This window comes from Hemiscyllium ocellatum, chromosome 13, assembly GCF_020745735.1.
Source record: "Hemiscyllium ocellatum isolate sHemOce1 chromosome 13, sHemOce1.pat.X.cur, whole genome shotgun sequence".
Classification (NCBI taxonomy): domain Eukaryota; kingdom Metazoa; phylum Chordata; class Chondrichthyes; order Orectolobiformes; family Hemiscylliidae; genus Hemiscyllium; species Hemiscyllium ocellatum.
Genome location: NC_083413.1, coordinates 5,053,210 through 5,076,540, shown reverse-complemented (window position 1 = coordinate 5,076,540; position 23,331 = coordinate 5,053,210). Strand labels below are relative to the sequence as shown.

General features: G+C 45.9%; 2 protein-coding genes across 2 annotated transcripts in view; one reads left to right on the top strand and one right to left on the bottom strand.

Annotated features, from left to right (window-relative positions):
- dner (delta/notch-like EGF repeat containing) overlaps positions 1-23,331 on the bottom strand; it is a 311,214-nt gene that overhangs the window by 234,153 nt on the left and 53,730 nt on the right. The gene's annotated exons all lie outside the window — the stretch shown is intronic.
- LOC132821401 (odorant receptor 131-2-like) lies at positions 17,017-17,850 on the top strand. Its single transcript, XM_060833976.1, has one exon. It carries the CDS (start codon positions 17,017-17,019, stop codon positions 17,848-17,850), a length of 834 nt encoding a protein of 277 aa, XP_060689959.1.

The window sequence follows — 23,331 nt, the reverse complement described above, 5'->3', positions numbered from 1 at the left end:
CAGGCATCATTATCCCTGGATTAAGCAGGGAGCGCAGTATGTCAGATAAGAAACAGAAGCCAGTTTTCTAGGATCTCTATCCAATACTGACTGTTGTTACGAGAGTGTGTGGGAATGTGGGTGAGACTGGCATCAATGACGATACTTGCAATTGAGTGGTTGGCTGATGCACTGAAGGATATATTGGCCTTGGAGAGAGAACCACATTCGTTTACAAGAACGATACTGGGACTTCAGGGGTTAAGTTACGAGGAGCAATTATACAAATTAGGCCCGATTTCTTGAGAGTTTAGATGGTTAAGGGGTGATCTGATCAAAGATATTAGCAGGAAAAGACTGGATAGATAAACTATTTCCACTGGTTGAGGATTTTAGAACGAGAGGCATGGTCTGAGAATTAGGGCCAGGCCATTCGGGAGAGATGTTAGAAAGCATTTCCACACAGAAGGGGTGGGAGAGGTTTCGAACCCTCTTCCACAAAGAGTGTTGGTTGCTGGATCGGTTGCTAATTTTAAATCTGAGATAGGTACTTTTTTGTTAAGCAAAGATATTAAGGGGTATGGGTCAAAGTTGAAAATGTGTTGCTGGTTAAAGCACAGCAGGTCAGACAGCATCCAAGGAACAGGAAACTCGACGTTTCGGGCATAAGCCCTTCATCAGGGTATGGGTCAAAAACAGGGATATGGGGTTAGGCCACAGATCGGTCATGATCTTATTGAATGGTGGAACAGGCTCGAGGGGCTGAAAGGCCTCCTCCCCTTGCTATGATGTTCAATGTCCAAATTGTCACATGCACAAAGGGTCATACCGGGGAGGTCTTCATTGGTGACAAGCTTTTCAGCGAGATCAATCCCAGACAATCAAGATGGCAACATTCCCAGGCAAAGGGAATGGGACAAATAATAGGTGATGGGAACTGGTTAATTTGATATGGGTCTGAAAATGGAATTACTCTGGGCCTGATTAAAACCTCTGAATTAAATGTTGAAAAACCAACATTTCAATAAATGGCCTCACATGGAAGATGTAACAATGCTGTCAGTTTGATTTTGTTCTGATTAGCCTGGAAGAGGAAGAGGAAATGTTCTAAATTCACCAACAGCATCCTCGTGAACTCTCTCAAGTCACAGTGACCTACTTAGAATGACAGCTACCTATCATTAACATTAGGCTGGACAAACAAGGAAGATATTGATGATGCAGGACAAAGTCATAACACTGAGCAGGTACAGCTGTTGCAGAGCAGCGTTTTTGGGAAAGAGCTCCAGAATATAATCTTACAATGAAATAAACACAAGAGTGTTAGTCTTGGTTTATTTGGCCATACTCTCTGAGTTAGAAAGTTATGGGTCTTAAGTTCTACCAGAGAGGTATGTCCTCAGAAATCCTCCTGTGTAGTGCTGTCGGAGTGCTGCACTGTTTCAGTGCCATCTTTCAGATGAGACAGTAAGCCAAGAGCTCATCTGTTCTCTCGGGTGAATCCCATGAAATGGTTTCACTGACCAAGCAATGGCACTATCCCTGAAATTCTCATGAGTGCTCCTCCCTGAATTAACATGACTGAAAGAATAGATTATTTCGATGTTGTCACATTGCTGATATTGGAGATTGCTGCATGCAAATTGCTTGCTGTATTTCCTATGTTACAGCAGAAATAATTAATTAGCTGTAAATTGTTTTGGGCTGTCCTGAGATTGTGAAAGTTTTACTTTTATTGCAGAGATACTGCAGTATTAGCCAGGAGAAGGCTGGATTTCTGATAAGCTCTCACACATCATTCTTTTATTTACTGTTTGGTTATCTGTTCTTATTTCCTTAGAATAAGCTAATCACCAAAGTTCCACTGGCAACATCTTCCAAACCTACAGCAACTAACACCAAGAGAAACAATGGGTGCTGAGGCAGGATTCACTCTCTATCCCCACCTTTATCCTAACCCCTAAAATAAATCACCGTTCCTTCACTGTCACTGGGTCAAAGCCCCAGAGACTCTCTCAGGAGCAGGGTTGTGGGTGTACCTACACTGCAGTGATGGAAGGAGGAGACCTCCACAAAGACCACTAGTGATGGGAAATTAATGCTGGCCCTGCACTGGATGTTTATATCCTCCATTATACAAAGCCCTGGATTGACATCTAGATGGTAACCAGGAGGGGCAACGTTTTTACATGTGGAATGAACTGCCAGTAGAAGTGGTTGAGGTGGGTACATTAACAACATTTAAAAGGCGTTTGGACAAATACATGGATAGGAAAGGTTCAGGGGGATATGGGCCAAGTGCAGGGAAATGGGGTGAGCGTGGACGGATATTTTGTTCGGCATGGACCAGTTTGGGTCTGAGGGCCTGTTTCCATGCTGTAGGACTCGGTGGTAAAATGACAATCCACTACATTGACTTTGATTGTAATTCATTTGTGTCACTGAGCAGTGTGGAGTTCACAGATGGTTTTTCTAAATAATTGCTTAAAGTCACCATAGTCTTATCAGATCATAGGGTTGCTCTCTCATTGGACAGAGGTGGAGGTTAAAATTGAGGGTTACTAAACGTCAGGCAAGGGGAGAGGCTGAGAAGGAGAGACTTTCAGGTAACCACAGCTGGTGCGGGAATAGAGCCCACTGTTTGTGTCACACTGCACCATAAGGAATTAAAGGATTTGCTGAGAGTGGATCTGAAAAGATCAGCCATGATCTTATTCAATGGCGGAGCAGCCTCACGGGACCAGACAACCTCCTCCTGCTCCTAGTTCTTACGTTCTAAACCAGCTGTGCAGCCAACCCCCCATGCATTGATTAGATTTCCTATAGGATGGAAACAGGCCATTTGGCCCAACAGGTCCACACCCACTCTCTGAAGAGTAACCTACCCAGACCCATTCTCCTACGCTATATTTACCCCTGACTTATGCACCTAACACTATAAGCAATTTAGCATGGCCAATCCACCCTAACCTGCATATCCTTGGAATGTGGGAGGAAGCCAGAGCACCCGGAGGAAATCCACGCAGACACGGGGAGAATGTGCAAACCCCATACAGTCACCCAAGGTGGGAATTGAACCCAGGCCCCTGGCGCTGTGAGACGGCAGTGCTAACCACTGACCAACCGATTGTTTACTGTTGTGATAAATACAGATTATCAAATTGGAACTGCCATTGCCTGATTGCTAAACCTGAGACTTTTTGTGGAAAAAATAATGTACTTTAAAGAGAAAGAAACAGGGACATGTTGTCATCTGCTAACAAACTGAGGCAAGCCTTGGGACACCCATTTGGAATAAACAAAACCATCCCTACTGGAATTTTATCTGAAGATGTCATACCAGCTAATTGTGTTAGGGTGAAGAAATTCACATCACCTATTTTAATTCACACGTTTGATAATTTCACAAACTGAGAATTTAAAGGATTAGCTAACTTGGTTAAACAATGGAGCTAGACTCAGGAATGTTTACTGAACTATACTGAACGAGCACCTGAAGAAGGAGCAGCACTCCGAAAGCTTGCAATTTCAAATAAACCAGTTGGATTATAACCTGGTGTTGTGTTTCAGTCGGTGTTTTGAGCAATAGAGCATAGAAAATAGAAAATTGATATTTAAACAAGAACTGAAAAACCTCTTTCCATGTGTTTCTCTCGTCATCTCACAACATACAACGGATGAAAAAAGTGAACATTTATTTGAAAGACTCGTGGACCCAAAGATATCACGACTGCTGAGGATACCAGTGAACAAATGAATGACTGCTGTCTCAGATTATGACACCTGAAGGTCTCTTTAAACTGTAGAATTTATTCTTCATGTCTGCTTCCCCAATATAGTCCCTCATGAACTCATTACTTCTGTAGTTTATTTTAATCCAAGGTACTTTAACTAAAAAAATGCGAAAGCCCAGATATGACATGACAGGCTGAGGGTTGTGAGTGAATGATTATGGGCAGTGAGACCTTCCTATGTTCAGTAACTTTGACTCAGAGTCATTGAGCTGTTGGGTATGTTTCGGACTCTTCCAAATATACACAAGTGGGAGTGAGTTCTGAGGAGATTTGAACAGAGTCCACCGATTTCTCAGCAACAAACCCAAACAACCAGACAAACACATCCAGAAACCCTAGCCACTCTCCCCTAGACATCTCAGAAATGACTGCCAGCCTACTGAGACTCCTTTGGCATCATGGTAGCCCACAAACCCACCAACACACTAAAACAGCAGCTCATGAAAGACCCTATACAGACCACAAACAAAATTAATGTCATTTACAAAATACCTTGCAAGGACTGTAACAAACACTACAGTGGACAAACAGGCAGAAGACTAGGCACTGGGATACATGAATATCAACTAGCCACAAAACGACATGACCCTCTCTCACTAGTATCCTTACATACAGATAAGGAAGGTCACCACTTTGACACTGGGACAACACATCCATTTTGGGACAAGCCAAACAGAGACATGCATGAAAATTCCTAGAAGCATGGCATTCCAACCGGAGTTCTGTCAACAAAAATACTGACTTGGACCCCATTTACCACCCCCTGAGAAAAAGAACAGGAAATTACATCATCATGGAAATGACATCACCACAGGAAATGACATCACCAACCCAAGGAAACCCAAACATATAAATAGAAAGCAGGAAACATTAGCAGTGCTTCATCCAGAGGCTCATTGAAGATGTTACCTAGAATGGTGACGAAACATCTGAAAATGAACCTTCCAGCTCAGCGAGCAAACCTACACCCATACACAAGTTGTAGAACATTTTGGGTAGTCAGGTTGAGAATGCAGTCATACCTCAAAGGGAGCATCGGTTGCCCCCACACTCTCATTCAGGGAGGAAAGCAATGCCCAATGGGACAGGAAGAGTCAGGAAGGGCTGGGGTACTGCCCATCATTCAGCTCCTCACCCCGTGTGGACAGAATGTGACTCTGATCTCCCTGAGAGTGACTGTCCGTGCCCCTAGCCTGGTCCTGGAGACTGGATTAGAGTGGCGCTGGAAAAGCACAGCAGGTAAGGCAGCATTTGAGGAGCAGGAAGATCAATGTTTCGGGCAGGAGTCCTTCATCAGGAATTCCTGATGAACGGCTTCTGCCCAAAACATCGAATTTCCTGCTCCTCGAATGCTGCTTGACCTGCTGTGTTTTTCCAGCGCCACTCTAATCTTGACTCTGATCTCCAACATCTGCAGTCCTCACTTTCTCTGGTCCTGGAGACTACCTTTGTCTTACTGCGTCAGGACTCCCCGAACAACGGCTATCCCAACTGACTGACTGAGGTCCCCTAACAAACGTGACAAACTGCCTTCCTTTGTGTCTGCACTAAACGGCACAGCAAGATCACAGCAACCCGAATCTGCAATCTCCGGCGGACAGGGAGTGACCATCCCGGATAAAGATACAGCCTGACACAGTCTTTGAGCTGGGGTAGTGTGTCTGTGTGTGTGCATGTGCGTGTGTGTGCGTTTGTGTGTGTGTGTGTCTGTGAGTGTATGTGCGTCTGTGTGTGTGCATGTGACTGCGTGTCTGTGTGAGTGCAAGTGTGTCTGTGCGTGGAGTGTGTGTGTGTGTGTGTGTGCATGTCTATGTGAGTGCACCTGTGTGTGTCTGTGTGTTGCATGTGTGTCTATGTGTATCTGTGTGTGTTGTATATGTGTTTGTGTGTGTGTGTCTGTGTGTGTGTGTGTCTGTGTCTGTGTGTGTCAGTCTGTGTCCCTGAGTACACAGTGACCTTGCTGCAACATTGAAGGTCAGGAACGACCTGGTAGTGGATCTGAGATGTGCCAGGAGGATTCTTTGAGATTTGCACATGTCGGTTGGCAGTAGTTGTTGGAGGTGGGTGTGGCCGCTGCCCTTGGAGTGTGACCAGCATGGTCCTGAAGAATATTCCTGAAGAAGGGCTAATGCCCGAAACATCGATTCTTCCGCTCCTCGGATGCTGCCTGACCTGCTGTATTTTTCCAGCACCACGTTTTTCAACTCTGGTCTCCAGCATCTGCACTTCTCACTTTCTACCAGCATGGAGTTTCCTTACAGCCAGCAATGAGCTGAACAACTAGCCACCCTGACTGCCATGTTGAGAATTCACAACGTCCACCGTGCTCAGCACTTTGGGTAAAATGGGAACTTTAATGAGGAGAGTTGTTCCATTAAGAAGGTGTTCCATTAACAAGCATAAAAACATGAAGCTCTCACCTTCCCAACCTCTCCCACTGCCTGAAGTGTGGTGACCCTCAGGTCAAACTACCACCTTTTGTGTGTATTACTCTCTGTCTCTAATGTCTGAGAACATCACCTCAGTGCAGAGCAGATACATACAGCTACACCTGATGAAGGATTAAGCTTCTCTGAACTTCTTATGCAATTCTCACCATAGTCCACCTCATTCAGGAATCATAAGATTCCACTGATAATATTTTTCCTCTTTCTCTCAAAGAAGTAACTGTTATGGTGTAGATAACCCAGGCTGCACATTCTGCACCAGTCAGTGGAAGCATTATAATGAAAACACGCTCTTACTGGTTAGCCCTGTCACACTTAGGTCCCTGACACAGGACTCTGTTCGCCAGGTTAGTCACAGAGATACAGACCAAGGAATTTCAACTGCTCAGGGCCATCAACTCATTGGAAGATGCTCCTCAGTCTCCCTGAAGCTTGCTGAGCTTTCAATACAGAGTTATCCATGACTGAGTGTTACAGACAGACCACAGTCCAACCTGAGGGTGGTCACTACGCAGGACCATAGAGTCAGAGATGTACAGCACAGAAACAGACACTTCGGTGCAACCGTCCATGCCGACCAGATATCCCAACCCAATCTAGTCCCACCTGCCAGCATCCAGCCCACATCCCTCCACACCCTTCCTATTCATATACCCTTCCAGATGCCTTTCAAATGTTGCAATTGTACCAGCCTCCACCACTTCCTCTGGCAGCTCATTCCATACACGTACCACTCTCTATGTGAAAAGTTGCCCCGTAGGTCGCTTTTATATCTTTCCCCTCTCACCCTAAATCTATGCCCTCTAGTTCTGGACTCCCCGACCCCAGGTAAAAGACCTTGTCTATTTACCCAATCCATGCCCCTCATGATTTTATAAACCTCTATAAGGTCACCCCTCACCCTCTGACGCTCCAGGGAAAACAGCCCCAGCCTGTTCAGCCTCTCCCAATAGGTCAGACCCTCCAACCCTGGCAACATCCTTGTAAATCTTTTCTTAACCCTTTCAAGTTTCCAGCTGCTGGCTTCCACAGAGCATAAAAACATAAACTAGGAGCAGGAGTAGACCATCAAGCCTGCTCCACCACTCAATAAGATCATGGCTAATCTTTTCATGTCCTCAGCTCCACTTACCCACTGCCTCACCCTAACCTTTAATTACTTTGGTGTTCAAAAATCTATCTATCTTTGCCTTAACCACATTCAACAAGGTAGCCTCAACAGAGGCCTGAGGGGCTGGTAATGCAGAATCCAACCCAAACGTGTGCTCAACATTGAAACAGAAAGTGATGGAGAAACTCAGCAGGTCTGGCAGCATCAGTGGAGAGAGAAACAGAGTTAATGTTTTGAAGCTGCTATCACTCTCTTCTTAGGACCCTTCTGCTTTCTCCTTGAGAAATCCCGAGGTCAGGGAAATCAGCTTTAATGAAACACATCTTTCCTTCACTTTCAATGACATGGATTACTCCCACCACATTCCTGCCCAGCAGCAAGGGGGTGCTGCGGGTGGACACCCCAGAAGACTGACCGTATTTGCAGTGTTGTTCTCCATGCCTGAGCTGGTCAGGTCCCACCTGGAGAGTTTTTCATTGTGTTTCCTTAAGTAAAAAATGAGGTCTGCAGATGCTGGAGATCACAGCTGCAAATGTGTTGCTGGTCAAAGCACAGCAGGCCAGGCAGCATCTCAGGAATAGAGAATTCGACGTTTCGAGCATAAGCCCTTCATCAGGAATAAGAGAGAGAGAGCCAAGCCGGCTAAGATAAAAGGTAGGGAGGAGGGACTAGGGGGAGGGGCGATGGAGGTGGGATAGGTGGAAGGAGGTCAAGGTGAGGGTGATAGGCCGGAGTGGGGTGGGGGCGGAGAGGTCAGGAAGAGGATTGCAGGTTAGGCGGGCGGTGCTGAGTTGAGGGAACCGACTGAGACAAGGTGGGGGGAGGGGAAATGAGGAAGCTGGAGAAATCTGAATTCATACCTTGTGGTTGGAGGGTTCCCAGGCGGAAGATGAGGCGCTCCTCCTCCAGCCGTCGTGTAGTTGTGTTCTGCCGGTGGAGGAGTCCAAGGACCTGCATGTCCTCGGTGGAGTGGGAGGGGGAGTTAAAGTGTTGAGCCACGGGGTGATTGGGTTGGTTGGTTCGGGCGGCCCAGAGGTGTTCTCTGAAGCGTTCCGCAAGTAAGCGGCCTGTCTCACCAATATAGAGGAGGCCACATCGGGTGCAGCGGATGCAATAGATGATGTGTGTGGAGGTACAGGTGAACTTGTGGCGGATATGGAAGGATCCCTTGGGGCCTTGGAGGGAAGTGAGTGTGGAGGTGTGGGCGCAAGTTTTACATTTCCTGCGGTTGCAGGGGAAGGTGCCGGGGGTGGAGGTTGGGTTGGTGGGGGGTGTGGATCTGACAAGGGAGTCACGAAGGGAGTGGTCCTTGCGGAACGCTGATAGGGGAGGGGAGGGAAATATATCCTTGGTGGTGGGGTCCGTTTGGAGGTGGCGGAAATGGCGGCGGATAATACGTTGTATGCGCAGGTTGGTGGGGTGGTAGGTGAGAACCAGTGGGGTTCTGTCTTGGTGGCGGTTGGAGGAGCGGGGCTCAAGGGCGGAGGAGCGGGAAGTGGAGGAGATGCGGTGGAGGGCATCGTCGATCACGTCTGGGGGGAATCTGCGGTCCTTGAAGAAGGAGGCCATCTGGGTTGTGCGGTGTTGGAATTGGTCCTCCTGGGAGCAGATGCGGCGGAGACGAAGGAATTGGGAATATGGGATGGCGTTTTTACAGGGGGCAGGCAGGTGTAGCTATGCCTGCCTCTTCGTAGGATATGTGGAACAGTCCATCTTCCGCAACTACACTGGCACCACCCCCCACCTTTTCCTCCGCTACATCGATGACTGTATCGGCGCTGCCTCGTGCTCCCACGAGGAGGTTGAACAGTTCATCAACTTTACTAACACCTTCCATCCCGACCTGAAATTCACCTGGACTGTCTCAGACTCCTCCCTCCCCTTCCTAGACCTTTCCATTTCTATCTCGGGCGACCGACTCAACACAGACATCTATTATAAACCGACTGACTCCCACAGCTACCTGGACTACACCTCCTCCCACCCTGCCCCCTGTAAAAACGCCATCCCATATTCCCAATTCCTTCGTCTCCGCCGCATCTGCTCCCAGGAGGACCAATTCCAACACCGCACAACCCAGATGGCCTCCTTCTTCAAGGACCGCAGATTCCCCCCAGACGTGATCGACGATGCCCTCCACCGCATCTCCTCCACTTCCCGCTCCTCCGCCCTTGAGCCCCGCTCCTCCAACCGCCACCAAGACAGAACCCCACTGGTTCTCACCTACCACCCCACCAACCTGCGCATACAACGTATTATCCGCCGCCATTTCCGCCACCTCCAAACGGACCCCACCACCAAGGATATATTTCCCTCCCCTCCCCTATCAGCGTTCCGCAAGGACCACTCCCTTCGTGACTCCCTTGTCAGATCCACACCCCCCACCAACCCAACCTCCACCCCCGGCACCTTCCCCTGCAACCGCAGGAAATGTAAAACTTGCGCCCACACCTCCACACTCACTTCCCTCCAAGGCCCCAAGGGATCCTTCCATATCCGCCACAAGTTCACCTGTACCTCCACACACATCATCTATTGCATCCGCTGCACCCGATGTGGCCTCCTCTATATTGGTGAGACAGGCCGCTTACTTGCGGAACGCTTCAGAGAACACCTCTGGGCCGCCCGAACCAACCAACCCAATCACCCCGTGGCTCAACACTTTAACTCCCCCTCCCACTCCACCGAGGACATGCAGGTCCTTGGACTCCTCCACCGGCAGAACACAACTACACGACGGCTGGAGGAGGAGCGCCTCATCTTCCGCCTGGGAACCCTCCAACCACAAGGTATGAATTCAGATTTCTCCAGCTTCCTCATTTCCCCTCCCCCCACCTTGTCTCAGTCGGTTCCCTCAACTCAGCACCGCCCTCCTAACCTGCAATCCTCTTCCTGACCTCTCCGCCCCCACCCCACTCCGGCCTATCACCCTCACCTTGACCTCCTTCCACCTATCCCACCTCCATCGCCCCTCCCCCTAGTCCCTCCTCCCTACCTTTTATCTTAGCCGGCTTGGCTCTCTCTCTCTTATTCCTGATGAAGGGCTTATGCTCGAAACGTCGAATTCTCTATTCCTGAGATGCTGCCTAACCCATTGTGTTTCCTTACTCAACACAATCTCTAATGACAAAACAAACCCTCTTAAATTAACACTGCTTTACATAACAATCCCCAAAGACCATCAATGAATAAATGTGTTTCCTAGATCATTAGTAACAAGTGCAGCATTGATGATGATTCGATGATCGTGACATTCCTCAATCAATAGGGCGGTTGATACCAAATGCCACCTGATTAATAATCATTTAGCTAATTAAGTGACATTGATCTATTTGCATGCTTTTTAAAATGTATTCTGTTGTCTCAAATAACTACAGTACTTCTACACTGCAGCAAGATTAGTTGTCTCCCTGCAGTGAGTTAGCAGTCCCATGTAAGTGCTCACAACTGGATTGTATAGTTCCACCAGAGTCAGCGTTTTAATATAAGGATTCTACAGAGTAGACACTCCATTAAAAAGGTTCAGTCGGTTACTATGTGCATATTGTAAAGATTTGTTTTGTAAATGTATGCAAATTTGTTGATTGATTGTATTCCACGTGGTTTGTTTTCTGAGAGAGTGCATGGTGAGGTTGTGTGAATACATCTTGAAGAATTGTACTCAGTACTTTGCCCAATGAGGAAATCGTCCCAATTGCCATGTTTTTACGTACCTGTGTTTCCACCAACAGTATCTGTGGCATGCACTGTAAGATGTTTGAACAAAGAAAGCCAGGGGTGCAGGGTGTGTAGCTCCTGAAGTGGCATTGAAGGTACACATGGGGCTGAAAGTCATTGGTCAGTGCACTGAGTACAGGAGTTCAGACATCATGTGGCTGGGCAGGATATTGGTGAGACACTTGTGGAATACTGTGTTCAATTCTGACCTCCCTGCTATAGGAAAGATACTGTGAAACTTGAAATGGGTCAGAAAAGATTTACAAGGGATGATGCAGGGATTGAGGAGAAAGTGAGGACGGCAAATGCTGGAGATCAGAGCTTAAAATGTGTTGCTGGAAAAGCGCAGCAGGTCAGGCAGCATCCAAGGAGCAGGAGAATCAACGTTTCGGGCATGAACCCTTCTTCAGGAAGAACTTTCCTGATGAAGGGCTCATGCCCAAAACGTCGATTCTCCTGCTCCTTGGATGCTGCCTGACCTGCTGCGCTTTTCCAGCAACACATGATGCAGGGATTGGAGGATTTGAGCAAAGGCTGAATAGGTTAGGGCTATTTTTCCTGGAGTGTCGGAGGCTGAGGAGTGACCTTATAAAAGTTTATAAGATCATGAAGGGCATGGATTGGGTAAATAGCCAGTCATGTTCCCAGGGTAGGGAGGGCATAGGCTTAAAGGGTGAGGGGAAAGGTATATAAGGTACCCGAAGGGAAATTCTTTCACACAGAGGGTGGAGCGTGTATATAATAAGCTGCTAGAGGAATTGGTGAAGGCTGGTGCAATTGCAGCATTTATAAGGCATGGATGGGTATGTGAACAGGAAGGGTTTAGACGGATGTGGGCTAAATACTGGCAAATGGGACTAGATCAGTTTAGAATATCTAGTCAGCATAGACGAGTTGGAGTGAACGGTCTTACTTCGTGTTGTTTAATAGTGACTCTCAGTTCCTCTAGCCCTCTCAGCATCCTCTCATTTTATTGTGCATTCCTTTGCCTTGCTCATCTTTGGATTGAATTCCACTTACCACATTTTTTTGCCCACTCAAACCATTGACATTTTCCTACATTCAACAGCTATCCTTCACTGCTGTCAATTATCAAGCAGTTTTTGTGTGAGGTATGCTTGGGAAATCGTAGACATTTAAATCTAAATTAATAATGGGCCAACACTGGATAACACCTTGCAGAACACTACCGGAAACTGCTTATCATTTCAGAATCATTGTCTTGTTACTGATCTAAGTTTGGATCCATATTTCCCGGTAGTGCATGGAATTTAATTTTTCTGAATATCCCATATGTTGCCTAACCTTTTTAAAAATCCACCTGGATAGCATCCAGTGCACAACCGCCTATAATCCTCCTTGTTACTTCGCAATTAGGTTAGCAAGACCAACCTTCCCTTAACACAGCAATGCTGTGACTATCCCTGATATGATCCACTAATCATTAATTCTGCAGGTCCATCGACTTACCAGGGGAGGAGGGGTGGGCGCAGGTTTTACAGTTCCTGCGGTGGCAGGGGAAGGTGCCAGGATGGGAGGGTGGGTTGTAGGGGGGAGTGGACATGACCAGGTAGTCACGGAGGGAACGGTCTTTGCGGAAGGTGGAAAGGGGTGGGGAGGGAAATATATCCCTGGTGGTGGGGTCTGTTTGGAGGTGGTGGAAATGTCGGCGGATGATTTGGTTTATGCGAAGGTCGGTAGGGTGAAAGGTGAGCACCAGGGGCGTTCTGTCCTTGTTACGGTTGGAGGGGTGGGGTCTGAGGGCGGAGGTGCGGGATGTGGACGAGATGCGTTGGAGGGCATTTTTAACCACGTGGGAAGGGAAATTGCGGTCTCTAAAGAAGGAGGCCATCACACCAGATGGTTGAACGACTCATCTTCCGCCTCGGAACACTTCAACCCCAGGGCGTCAATGTGGACTTCAACTGTTTCCTCATTTCCCCTTCCCCCACCTCACCCTAGTTCCAAACTTCCAGCTCAGCACTGTCCCCATGACCTGTCCTACCTGCCTATCTTCTTTTCCATCTATCCACTCCACCCTCTCCTCCCTGACCTATCACCTTCATTCTCTCCCCCACTCACCTATTGTACTCTATGCTACTCTCTCCCCACCCCCACCCTCCTCTAGCTTATCTCTCCATCCTTCAGGCTCACTGCCTTTACTCCTGAGGAAGAGCTTTTGCCCGAAACATCGATTTTGTTGTTCCTCGGATGCTGCCTGACCTGCTGTGCTCTTCCAGCACCACGAATCCCGAATCTGATTTCCAGCATCTGCAGTCATTGTTTTTTCCAATGTGAGGTGATGCATTTTGGATGATCCAATTCAAGAGCAATCTATTCATTAAATGGAAAAGCCCTCAAGGAAAATTGATGTACAGAGAGATTTGGATGTTCAGGTCCATTGTTCCCCGAAGGTGGCACCATAGATCGATCGAGTGGTCAAGAAAACATACGGCATGCTTTCCTTCATCGGGCGGGGTATTGAGTATAAGGGTTGACAGGTCATGTTACAGTTGTAAATGACTTTGATTCGGCCACATTTGGAATACTCTGTACAGTTCTGGTCGCCACATTACCAAAGGGATGTGGATGCTTTGGAGAAGGTGTAGAGGAGGTTCACCAGGATGTTGCCTGGTATGGAGGGCGCTAGCTATGAAGAGAGGTTGAGTAGATTAAGATTATTTTCAATCGAAAGATGGAGGTTGAGGGGAGACCTGATGGAGGTCAGCAAAATCATGAGAGGTACAGACGGGGTGGATAGCAAGAAGCTTTTTCCCAGAGTGGGGGACTCAATTACTAGAGGTCACGAGTTCAAGGTGAGAGGGGAAAGGTTTAAGGAGTTATCCGTGGAAAGTTCTTTACACAGAGGGTGGTGGGTACCCGGAATGCATTGCCAGCGGAGGGGGGAGAGGCAGGAACAATAGCATGATTGAAGATGTATCTAGACAGATACACGTATGGGCAGGGAGCAGAGGGACACAGACCCTTAGAATATAGGCGTCAGGTTTAGACAGTGGATTTGGATCAGTGCAGGCTTGGAGGGCCAAAGGGCCTGTCCCTCTACTGTAAGGTTCTTTGCTCTTATTGCCCATCCCCAACTAACCAGTGGGTAGTTAAGAGTCAACGGAATTGTTGTGGGTCTGGAGTCACATATAGGCCAGACCAGATAAGGATGGCAGTTTCCTTCCCTAAAGGACATTAGTGTGAACCAACAATCAACATTGGTGTCATGGTCTTCATTGGACTCTTCAGTCAGATTCCACCATCTTCCTTTGGTGGGATTCGAACCCAGGTCTCTGGGTTAACCCGTTCAGCGATAATCATAGAATCCCTACAGTATGGAAGCAGGCCATTGGCCCATTGAGTCCACATTGACCCTCCGAAGAGCATCCCACCCAGGCCTACCCACCCACCCTATCCCTGTAGTCCTGCATTTCCTATGGCTAATCTACCTAATCTATACATTTGTACACACTATGGGCAATTTAACATGGTCAATCCACCAAAGCTGCACCTCTTTGGACTGTAAGAGAATCCCCAGGCAGACACAGGGAGAATGTGCAAACTCCACACAGACTAAGTCTGCATCACTTATGATTCTTCAAGATGTATTCACACAGTCTAACAATACACTCTCTCAGAAACTGTATCATAGAATACAATCCATCAATAAATCTGCGTACGTTTACAAAAGAAACCTTTACAATATATGGAGGCTGCAATCAAACCCAGGTGCCTGGCACTGCAGGGCAGCACTGCTAACCACTGAGTGACCAGGTTACCCACGTCGCTCACTCTCTGTTATCATGGAGGGGGTTCCAGAGATACACATGTCCCCACTGTACATCCTCCTATCCTGCTTGCCCCTGTTGTGGAGAAGCTGGTGTGGTCCAGAGGCAATAGTTCTCCCTGTTGGATTCTTTAAATCTGTGTGATTAGATCCAGCTCCAATGCTTACGGGAAATGCATGTAATTTTGTGCTCAGACTGCAAACCTTGAAACCCAGTATTTGGTTCTGCCCTGATCCAGTCATGATGTTCTTTTATTACTGGAGAGAAATGAGTTTGGGGGCTATCCCTGATTAGATCCTCATGAATTTTAACATAGGCCACAAAAGCAGCTATGATCTCATTGAAGATTAGAACAGACCAAAGGAACTGAATGGAGAGTGTGATGCTGAGAAAGCACAGCAGGTCAGGCAGCATCCGAGGAGCAGGAGAGTCGACGTTTCAGGCATATGCCCGTCATCAGCACCACACTCTCAACTCTATCTCCAGCATCTGCAGTCCTCACTTTCGCCAAAGGGACTGAATGGTCTACTCCTGTTCCTCAGTGGCAATGTGCCCTCTCATTCAGTCAGTGTTATCTGTCTCTCCATCTACCTGGTACCATCTAGAATTCTACATAGATGAATATTTTAATTAATAATATCATGTTAATAAGCCATGATCACCAACAAAACCAGCTGGATAATTATTTCAGGATCCTCATAAGGAGCCAAACTCGAATTTGCACTACTCGACGGGGAATTCATTGTTCAAATTCTGTCATAACATCTGAAGTGTCACCTTCAGTGAGATATTCTCATTGCACTATAGTCACAACCCACATGCAATACACCGGAGAGAGGATTCATTTTTGAATTAAATGTATGATGAGTGTAAGAATTTGCTGATTTAAGTCCAGACCTATGGGGTCTGGTTGAGTCTTATACAGTGGGACTCTGCATTCTTCAGAATTCTCTACTCCAGAGGAGCAGGGAGACTCCAGCATCAAGTAAATTCAAGGAACAGATGGACAGAGTTTTGGTCTCTCAGGCAATGAAAGGATCTGGTGGAAAAGTAAAGTTCCGGCTCAGTGGTTAGCGTACTGCCTCACACTGCTGGGGGATCTGGGTTTAATTCCAGCCTCGGGCGAGTGTGTGAAGTTTGCACATTCTCCCTGTGTCTGTGTGGGTTTCCTTCAGGTGCTCCGGTTGTCTCCAACAGTCCACAGATGGATTGGCCATGCTATATAGACCCATAGTGTTCAGGCTAGGTGTGTTAGCCATGGGAAATGCAGGGTTACAGGTCAGGGTGATGGGTCTGAGGAGAGTGATCTTTAGCGGGTCTGTGTGACCTTAATAGGCTAAATGGCCTGTTTCCACACTGTCGAGATTCTGTGATTTTATTTTTTTTTGAGGATCTTAGTGTATCCATGCTACTACTTTAACTGTTCCTATTTTTTATGAGGAGGGTGTAGTATTCATTAACAGTTATTGTGATTTCACCATTACACAAATAACGTTTGCATGTGGCTCCAAGTGGGATCTAATAAAAGAATTAGTTTACAATTTTACTTCAGGATTATTAGATGTTAAGAGCTCTCAATATGTAAATATTAAACATAAATATCAATTAACATTTGCCAGTCTTTGAAACTGTGTGCTGTTGTAGAATATTTAACATGCCTTCTGTAAAATTGAGGCTGAGGAAATACTAGACCCTGCATAATTCCACCAGCGACCTTTACTCAGTGTTTATTTCCATCTATCAAAAAGTTTCAATTCCTTTTATTGCAAAGACAAAAGTCGATCTTCTTTTTATAAATTGGTAACATTAAAGCAATGCTGAGCCAGTTAATGCTCAAAACCTGCCTCCCCTGATATTCTGTTTGATCCTATTTGGTTTGATGTGCTCCTTTCTAATTCAGATTGGGTCTTCTTGTTTATTCAAAGTTGCTGCATGGCCCGTTGCTTACACTGTGGAACTGTTCTACAGAGCAACATCAAGCCAGTACCTCACGGTTTCCAACAGGCACTGAGTAACTGAACTGAACTGAATACTTGGGAGAGAGCAACCTGAGGCATTCGGGGAAAATGCTGAATGCTTCAGTCAATGGAACTGGGGAGTATCTCCGTTGTCCTTCCTGGGTTTTATTACTTCCAGAGGCAATCTGTTTGTTGGTTACACTGCTTTTCAGTGGAGCCATGCTGGATACTATTTTCCGGATTTCTGCTCTGCGGAAGGAGCCAAGGTACCTGCTACTTGCCAGTCTCCTTATCAGCGATCTGCTCTACTTGCTCTTGCTGATTACCACCACAGTGATGTGGGCAGCAGTTATCAGAATACCCATCCTGCTGTGCCTCATCAATTACCTGCTGGTTTTTTCCAGCTTCATTAGTGGGTTCTTCACCATCACGGCTATGGCTGTGGACAAATACATTGCAATCTGCTGGCCTCTACACTACCGCGCTCTCTGCACGGCCAGTAAAACTCAGAAGATCATTGCCCTCCTATGGCTCTTAGCCGCGGTGCACCCCCTGATATGTTTGCTGATACTTCTGTGGGCTGGGACACCCACACTGGTCACGGAATCCTTTCGCTGCATCTTTCCTCCAGTCGAAGAAGGGATTCTAGAAACTTCCTTTGCTTTATTTCAAGCCCAGCAGGCTGTCCTCGCTCTCACTTTCCTGGCCAGCACGGTGACCATCGTGTTCTCTTACAGCATGATATACAGGGAAGCTCGGCAAACGTCCCCCAAAGTGCGTGCCCGCAAAACCGTGCTCCTCCACGGCCTTCAGCTTTTCCTTTATTTCATCCCCGTCGCCAACTACATCGTTTACTCCAACTTGGTCAAAAGCACATCCATCGAAGTGCAAGTCACGGCCCAGTTACATTTGATTAACATCTCTCTTTTCTCAGTCTTGCCCCGGTGCCTGTGCCCCCTAGTTTTCGGGCTGAGAGCCAGTGAGTTGTACCGTCACGTGAAGAGGCGCCTTTTCATCCAGAATCAGGTAGCACCTCTGTTAGACTCAACATAACTCAAAATCCAGCCAAACTAAAACCAGAGCACTAACGTATAGCCAGCTCAAGGCTACATCTATTCCAGAATTTTCCAGACCATCTTAATCCTGCATTCTGTAATCAGAACGATTCTTAAAAGAGTGAATTCAAGTATCTCAGAACATATTGAAAAGTATTTTAATAATCTGTACTGCATTTATAGAAATGTGCATTGTTTGTAGGTGGTGTTTTGGATTCAATGAGAAACGAGTTTATGTATGTCTGGTGCAAAGGGAGATACAGAAAACAATTAACTGTGTGTTCATTCAGTATTAAATAGTTTCAGTTAATGGTCTTTTAAATGGTGAATGTTCTTTGTAAAATTAACTGCGGAAATGAGTGTGACCTTGAAGGATCTCTTACAAAAAAGCAGTTACGTAACTCCTTAATTCCAACATTGCTTCTCTTTTTGGTGTTAGAGTGGAATATTTGATGGTTTATGTAAATCTTATTAACTTCACTGGAGGGCAATCTGTCTTGAGATCACATTTAACTCATTCATCACTTTGGAACGACATTTTACGTTCAGGCACCGGCAGTTACATTTCTGTACAACTATTTTTCTTACAAATTGAGATGACTCCTTCAAATGATTTCTCACAAACTCTGAATGTCGTGAAAATAGATTGGAGTTTGGGAGGTTAAATGACAGGATGTGGAGTGTGAGCAAATAATTAAATAATATGTTGCTGTAACTTGTATCAATAATGTATCAAAACAGTTTCTGCTCGCTGTACAATTTATACAGCCATGGAATATCATTATGCTGCAGTGGATAATTTATTGATATTTTTAGGTTCACAAATGTTTACTCAATAACACCTCTGCATATGAATGTAGATATATACACAGAAAAAGCTGTTCCCACCAATGAACACATATGGAGATTTCTCTGTCTATTGAATAAATCAGGAGTGATTGTCTTCAAAGATACCTCTACTGGCTTTAGGCAATACCAGCTGATATACCCGAAATATCGGAAAGGAATGGTTGCTCAAAACTCACATCTCATAATTCAATACAGATTTGGTTTTTGATTCCTCTCATCTGAATTCAAGTACACCCTCACGCAGGGTCGTCATGAGATCTCAGAGACAACCTTTACCTTTCAGCTTTGTAACATTAGGAAATAATGTCAAACTGGCCTGGTATCAGTGAAAGAAAAATTGCACCAATAGCTAATAATAAGTAGCGAAGATTAAAAGCATTGTGGACACAACTAGAAATTGCTGGAAAAGCTCAGCAGGTCTGGCTGCATCTGTGGAGAGAAATCAGAGTTAATCAGAAATCAGTGGAGTGCTTTTCCGGCAATTTCTATCGCTGTCTCTGATTTATAGGTTTTGCAGTTCTCTCAGTTAAAAGCATTGTGTTCCATTTGTATTAAATTTAAATATGACTTTGCAGAGGTTTTTTAATCAACTGCCCTGTTCTGTCACAAAAGACTCAAAGGTAGAAGACAGAGGGTTGTGGTGGAGGGTTGTTTTTCAGACTGGAGGCCTGTAACCAGTGGACTGCCACAAGGATCGGTGCTGGGCCCTCTACTTTTTGTCATTTACATAAATGATTTGGATGCGAGCATAAGAGGTACAGTTAGTAAGTTTGCAGATGACACCAAAATTGGAGGTGTAGTGGACAGCGAAGAGGGTTACCTCTGATTACAACAGGATCTTGATCAGTTGGGCCAATGGGCTGAGAGGTGGCAGACGGAGTTTAATTCAGATAAATGCAAGGTGCTGCATTTTGGGAAAGCAAATCTTAGCAGGACTTATACACTTAATGGTAAGGTCCTAGGGAGTGTTGCTGAACAAAGACACCTTGGAGTCCACGTTCATAGCTCCTTGAAAGTGGAGTCGAAGGTAGATAGGATAGTGAAGGCGGCGTTTGGTATAGTTTCCTTTATTGGTCAGAGTATTGAGTACAGGAGTTGGGAGGTCATGTTGCGGCTGTACAGGACATTGGTTCGGCCACTGTTGGAATATTGCACGCAATTCTGGTCTCCTTCCTATCGGAAAGATGTTGTGAAACGTGAAAGGGTTCAGAAAAGATTTACAAGGATGTTGCCAGGGTTGGAGGATTTGAGCTATAGGGAGAGGCTGAACAGGCTGGGGCTGTTTTCCCTGGAGCGTTCGGAGACTGAGGGGTGACCTTATAGAGGTTTACAAAATTATTATGGAGATGGATAGGATAAATGGACAAAGTCTTTTCACTGGGGTTGGGGAGTCCAGAACTAGAGGGCATAGGTTTAGGGTGAGAGGGGAAAGATATAAAAGAGACCTAAGGGGCAACCTTTTCACGCAGAGGGTGGCATGTGTCTGGAATGAGCTGCCAGAGGAAGTGGTGGAGGCTGGTACAATTGCAACATTTAAGAGGCATTTGGATGGGTATATGAATAGGGAGGGATATGGGCCAGGTGCTGACAGGTGGGAGTAGATTGGGTTGGGATATCTGGTCGGCATGGATGGGTTGGGCTGAAGGTCCGTGCAGTACATCCCTATGACTCCATAACTGAAGATTGCTTTGGGAGCAGGAGGTCTATCCATTGATCAGGGTGTCACTGTGGCTCAGTGATTTATAGAAATCTAGACCTAGGCTCAGGTACAGTACTGAGACAGCGAGTCTCAGTCAGAAGATGTATCTTTCTGATGTGATTTTAAGCTGAAACTGCTCACATCCTGAGAACCTTTCTAGAAGAGGATCTTGTGACGATTGCATTTGCAGTTTTCAGGAGCTGGCTGTGTGCACATTTCCTGCTGCATTTCCTTCATTAAACACTTCCAAGGTGTATTGGCTGAAAAGTCATTTGGAATATCTTTAGGTTAGGACATTATACAAACACAGGTCTTTTTATTATTTCAGAATATTCGCCAGTCACTTAAACCAATGCACTACAGAGACATCTGTGCTAGCCTATACTGGAAGGAAATGGTGAACCTTGACCACCAGACTGGACTCAGATGGATGAGGCCAATGTAAAGTTTTCAGGCAGGATTGGCAAACAGTTAGTGTTTGATACCAAAGCACACTCACGAGGGATGGGCCAGAGGTATTTAGTCTGAATGTGTCCCGGGAACACTGGAGAGGTTCAGGAGTAGGCAGCATTGGAAGGTAAGGATGGCCCAGTATAAAGGAACCAGAAGCAATGGGACAGTAAGTGCCTGTGGGGGCTGGGGGGAAAGGGCATAGCATGGTCAAAGATAGCAGCGCTCTGTGAGCTGCTGAATGATCCAAGGACAGGGCAAAAAGTGAGATGCAGAAAGAGGTATTTTAAATATTGCAAGGTTGAATTGGTAGGTTCATTTTTATTTTATTCATTTGTGGGACATGAACATTACTAACTGGATCAGCATTTCTTATCCATCCCTAGTTACCCTTGAGAGGGTCTGCTTGAATGCATTTATAGAGTCATTGATGAGTGACCTTATTGAGGTTTATAAAATTATGGTTATACAGAGAAAGTGAAAGACAGATGTCTTTTCCCTAGGGTGGGGGAGTTCAAGTCCAGACAGCATGGTTTTAAGGTGAGAGGATAAAGATTTAAAAAGGATGTGAGGGGCAGTTTTTTTAACACAGAGTGTGTTTCATGTGGATATAGGTTTGCTCACTGAGCTGGGAGGTTCATTTTCAGACGTTTCGTCACCATAGTAGGTAACATCATCAGTGGGCCTCCAGACGAAGCACTGCTGATGTTTCCTGCTTTCTATTTATATGTTTGGGTCTGTTTGGGTTGATGATATAATTTCCTGTGGTGATGTCATTTCCTGTTCCTTTTCTCAGGGGGTGGTAGATAGGGTCTAACTCGATGTGTTTGTTGATAGAGTTCTGGTTTGAATGCCATGCTTCTAGGAATTCTCGTGTATGTCTCTGTTTGGCTTGTCCTAGGATGGATGTGTTGTCCCAGTGTTAAAGTGGTGTCCTTCCTCAAGGATAGTAGTGAGAGTGGGTCATGTTGTTTTGTGGCTAGTTGATGTTCATGTATCCTGGTGGCTAGTTTTCTGCCTGTTTGTCTATTGTAGTGTTTGTTATAGATCTTGCACAGTATTTTGTAACTGACATTAGTGTTTCATGTGTGGAATGAGCAGCCTGAGGAAGTGATAGATGCAGGTACAGTGACAGCGTTTAAAAGACATTTGGATTGATACATGAGTAGAGAAGGTTTAGAGGGATATTAGCCAAGTGCAGACAGGCGGGACTAGTTTAGTTTGATGGACTAATTGGAATGAAGCGTCTAATTTTGTGCCGTTGTTTAAACTTTAGATGCATTATAAATTGTATTTGGGTATTTAAAATGGTTGCATTCAATTCCTTTCAGCAACTGTGGAGGTTGAGCTCTGATTATTGTAGACTATCACAAATTGATAATGCAGCAACAAAATTCATCCAAACTGGGATCTTCATACTCAAATAAGATCAAAATGAGAAATGGGAAGCTTTTTTTGGAGTTATTTAACTTGTTTGAAGACACGGCACGATCCTAAAGCGATGCAACCATAAGATATGGAAACAGAAGTAGGCCATTCAGCCCATCAAGTCCACTTGACTGTTCAAGGAGTACATGATTGATCTAATCATTCTCAACTCCACTTTCCTGCTTTTACCCCATAACCATTGAATACCTTCTGATTAAGTATCAGAATATCTCAGCTCTTGAATATAATGCCCCAGCCTCAACAGCCCTCTGAGGTAATGAATTCTACAGATTCACTCTCCTCTGAGAGAAGAAATTCCTTCTCACCTCTGTCTTAATCTGATACCCTCTGGTGGTAGACTTTCCCACAAGGGGAAACAGCCTTTCCACATCCACCCTGGCAAATCCCCTGAGAATCTTATATCAATAAGGTCACCTCTATTTCTTCTAAACCACAATCGTTCAGGCCCAGCCTGCTCAGCCTCTCCTTATGAGGGACTCCCTCCGTACCTGGGATCAGCTGAGTGAACCTTCTGTGGGCTGTCTCCAAGGCCAGTGGATCATCCCTGAGATAAGAGAGAAGATTAACACGGGATCTCTCCTCAGCAGGTACAGCAGGTAAGTTCCAGAGTGTGGAGGCTAGATAGGGAGTCACACATACACACCCACCAACCCGCACAGAGAAGACACTGTCAGACTTCAGGAGAGAACACTCCAATCACTGAAATTACTTAGAAAACCGGAAGTGGTGCATCCCTGAATTTCTGAAAGACCCTGTCATGACCTAAGCTTCCTGTCTGGGGTTTGGACTCAGGAATTAACCTCTTCCCTTTCCAATCACCATGAACTCTGCACAGACATAGCTTCCGGGCATTTTGATACATCTACAGCAGCTTTCCAGCTGTAAGTTAAAAATCACACAACACCAGGTTATAGTCCAACAGGTTTAACTGGAAGCACACTAGCTTTCGGAGCGACGCTCCTTCATCAGGTGATAGTGGAGGGCTCGATCGTAACACAGAATTTATAGCAAAAATTCGCAGTGTGATGTTCC

Excerpts from the sequence above, each read along its gene's own strand:
- LOC132821401 (XM_060833976.1), top strand. The coding sequence starts at position 17,017 with ATGCTGGATACTATTTTCCGGATTTCTGCTCTGCGGAAGGAGCCAAGG.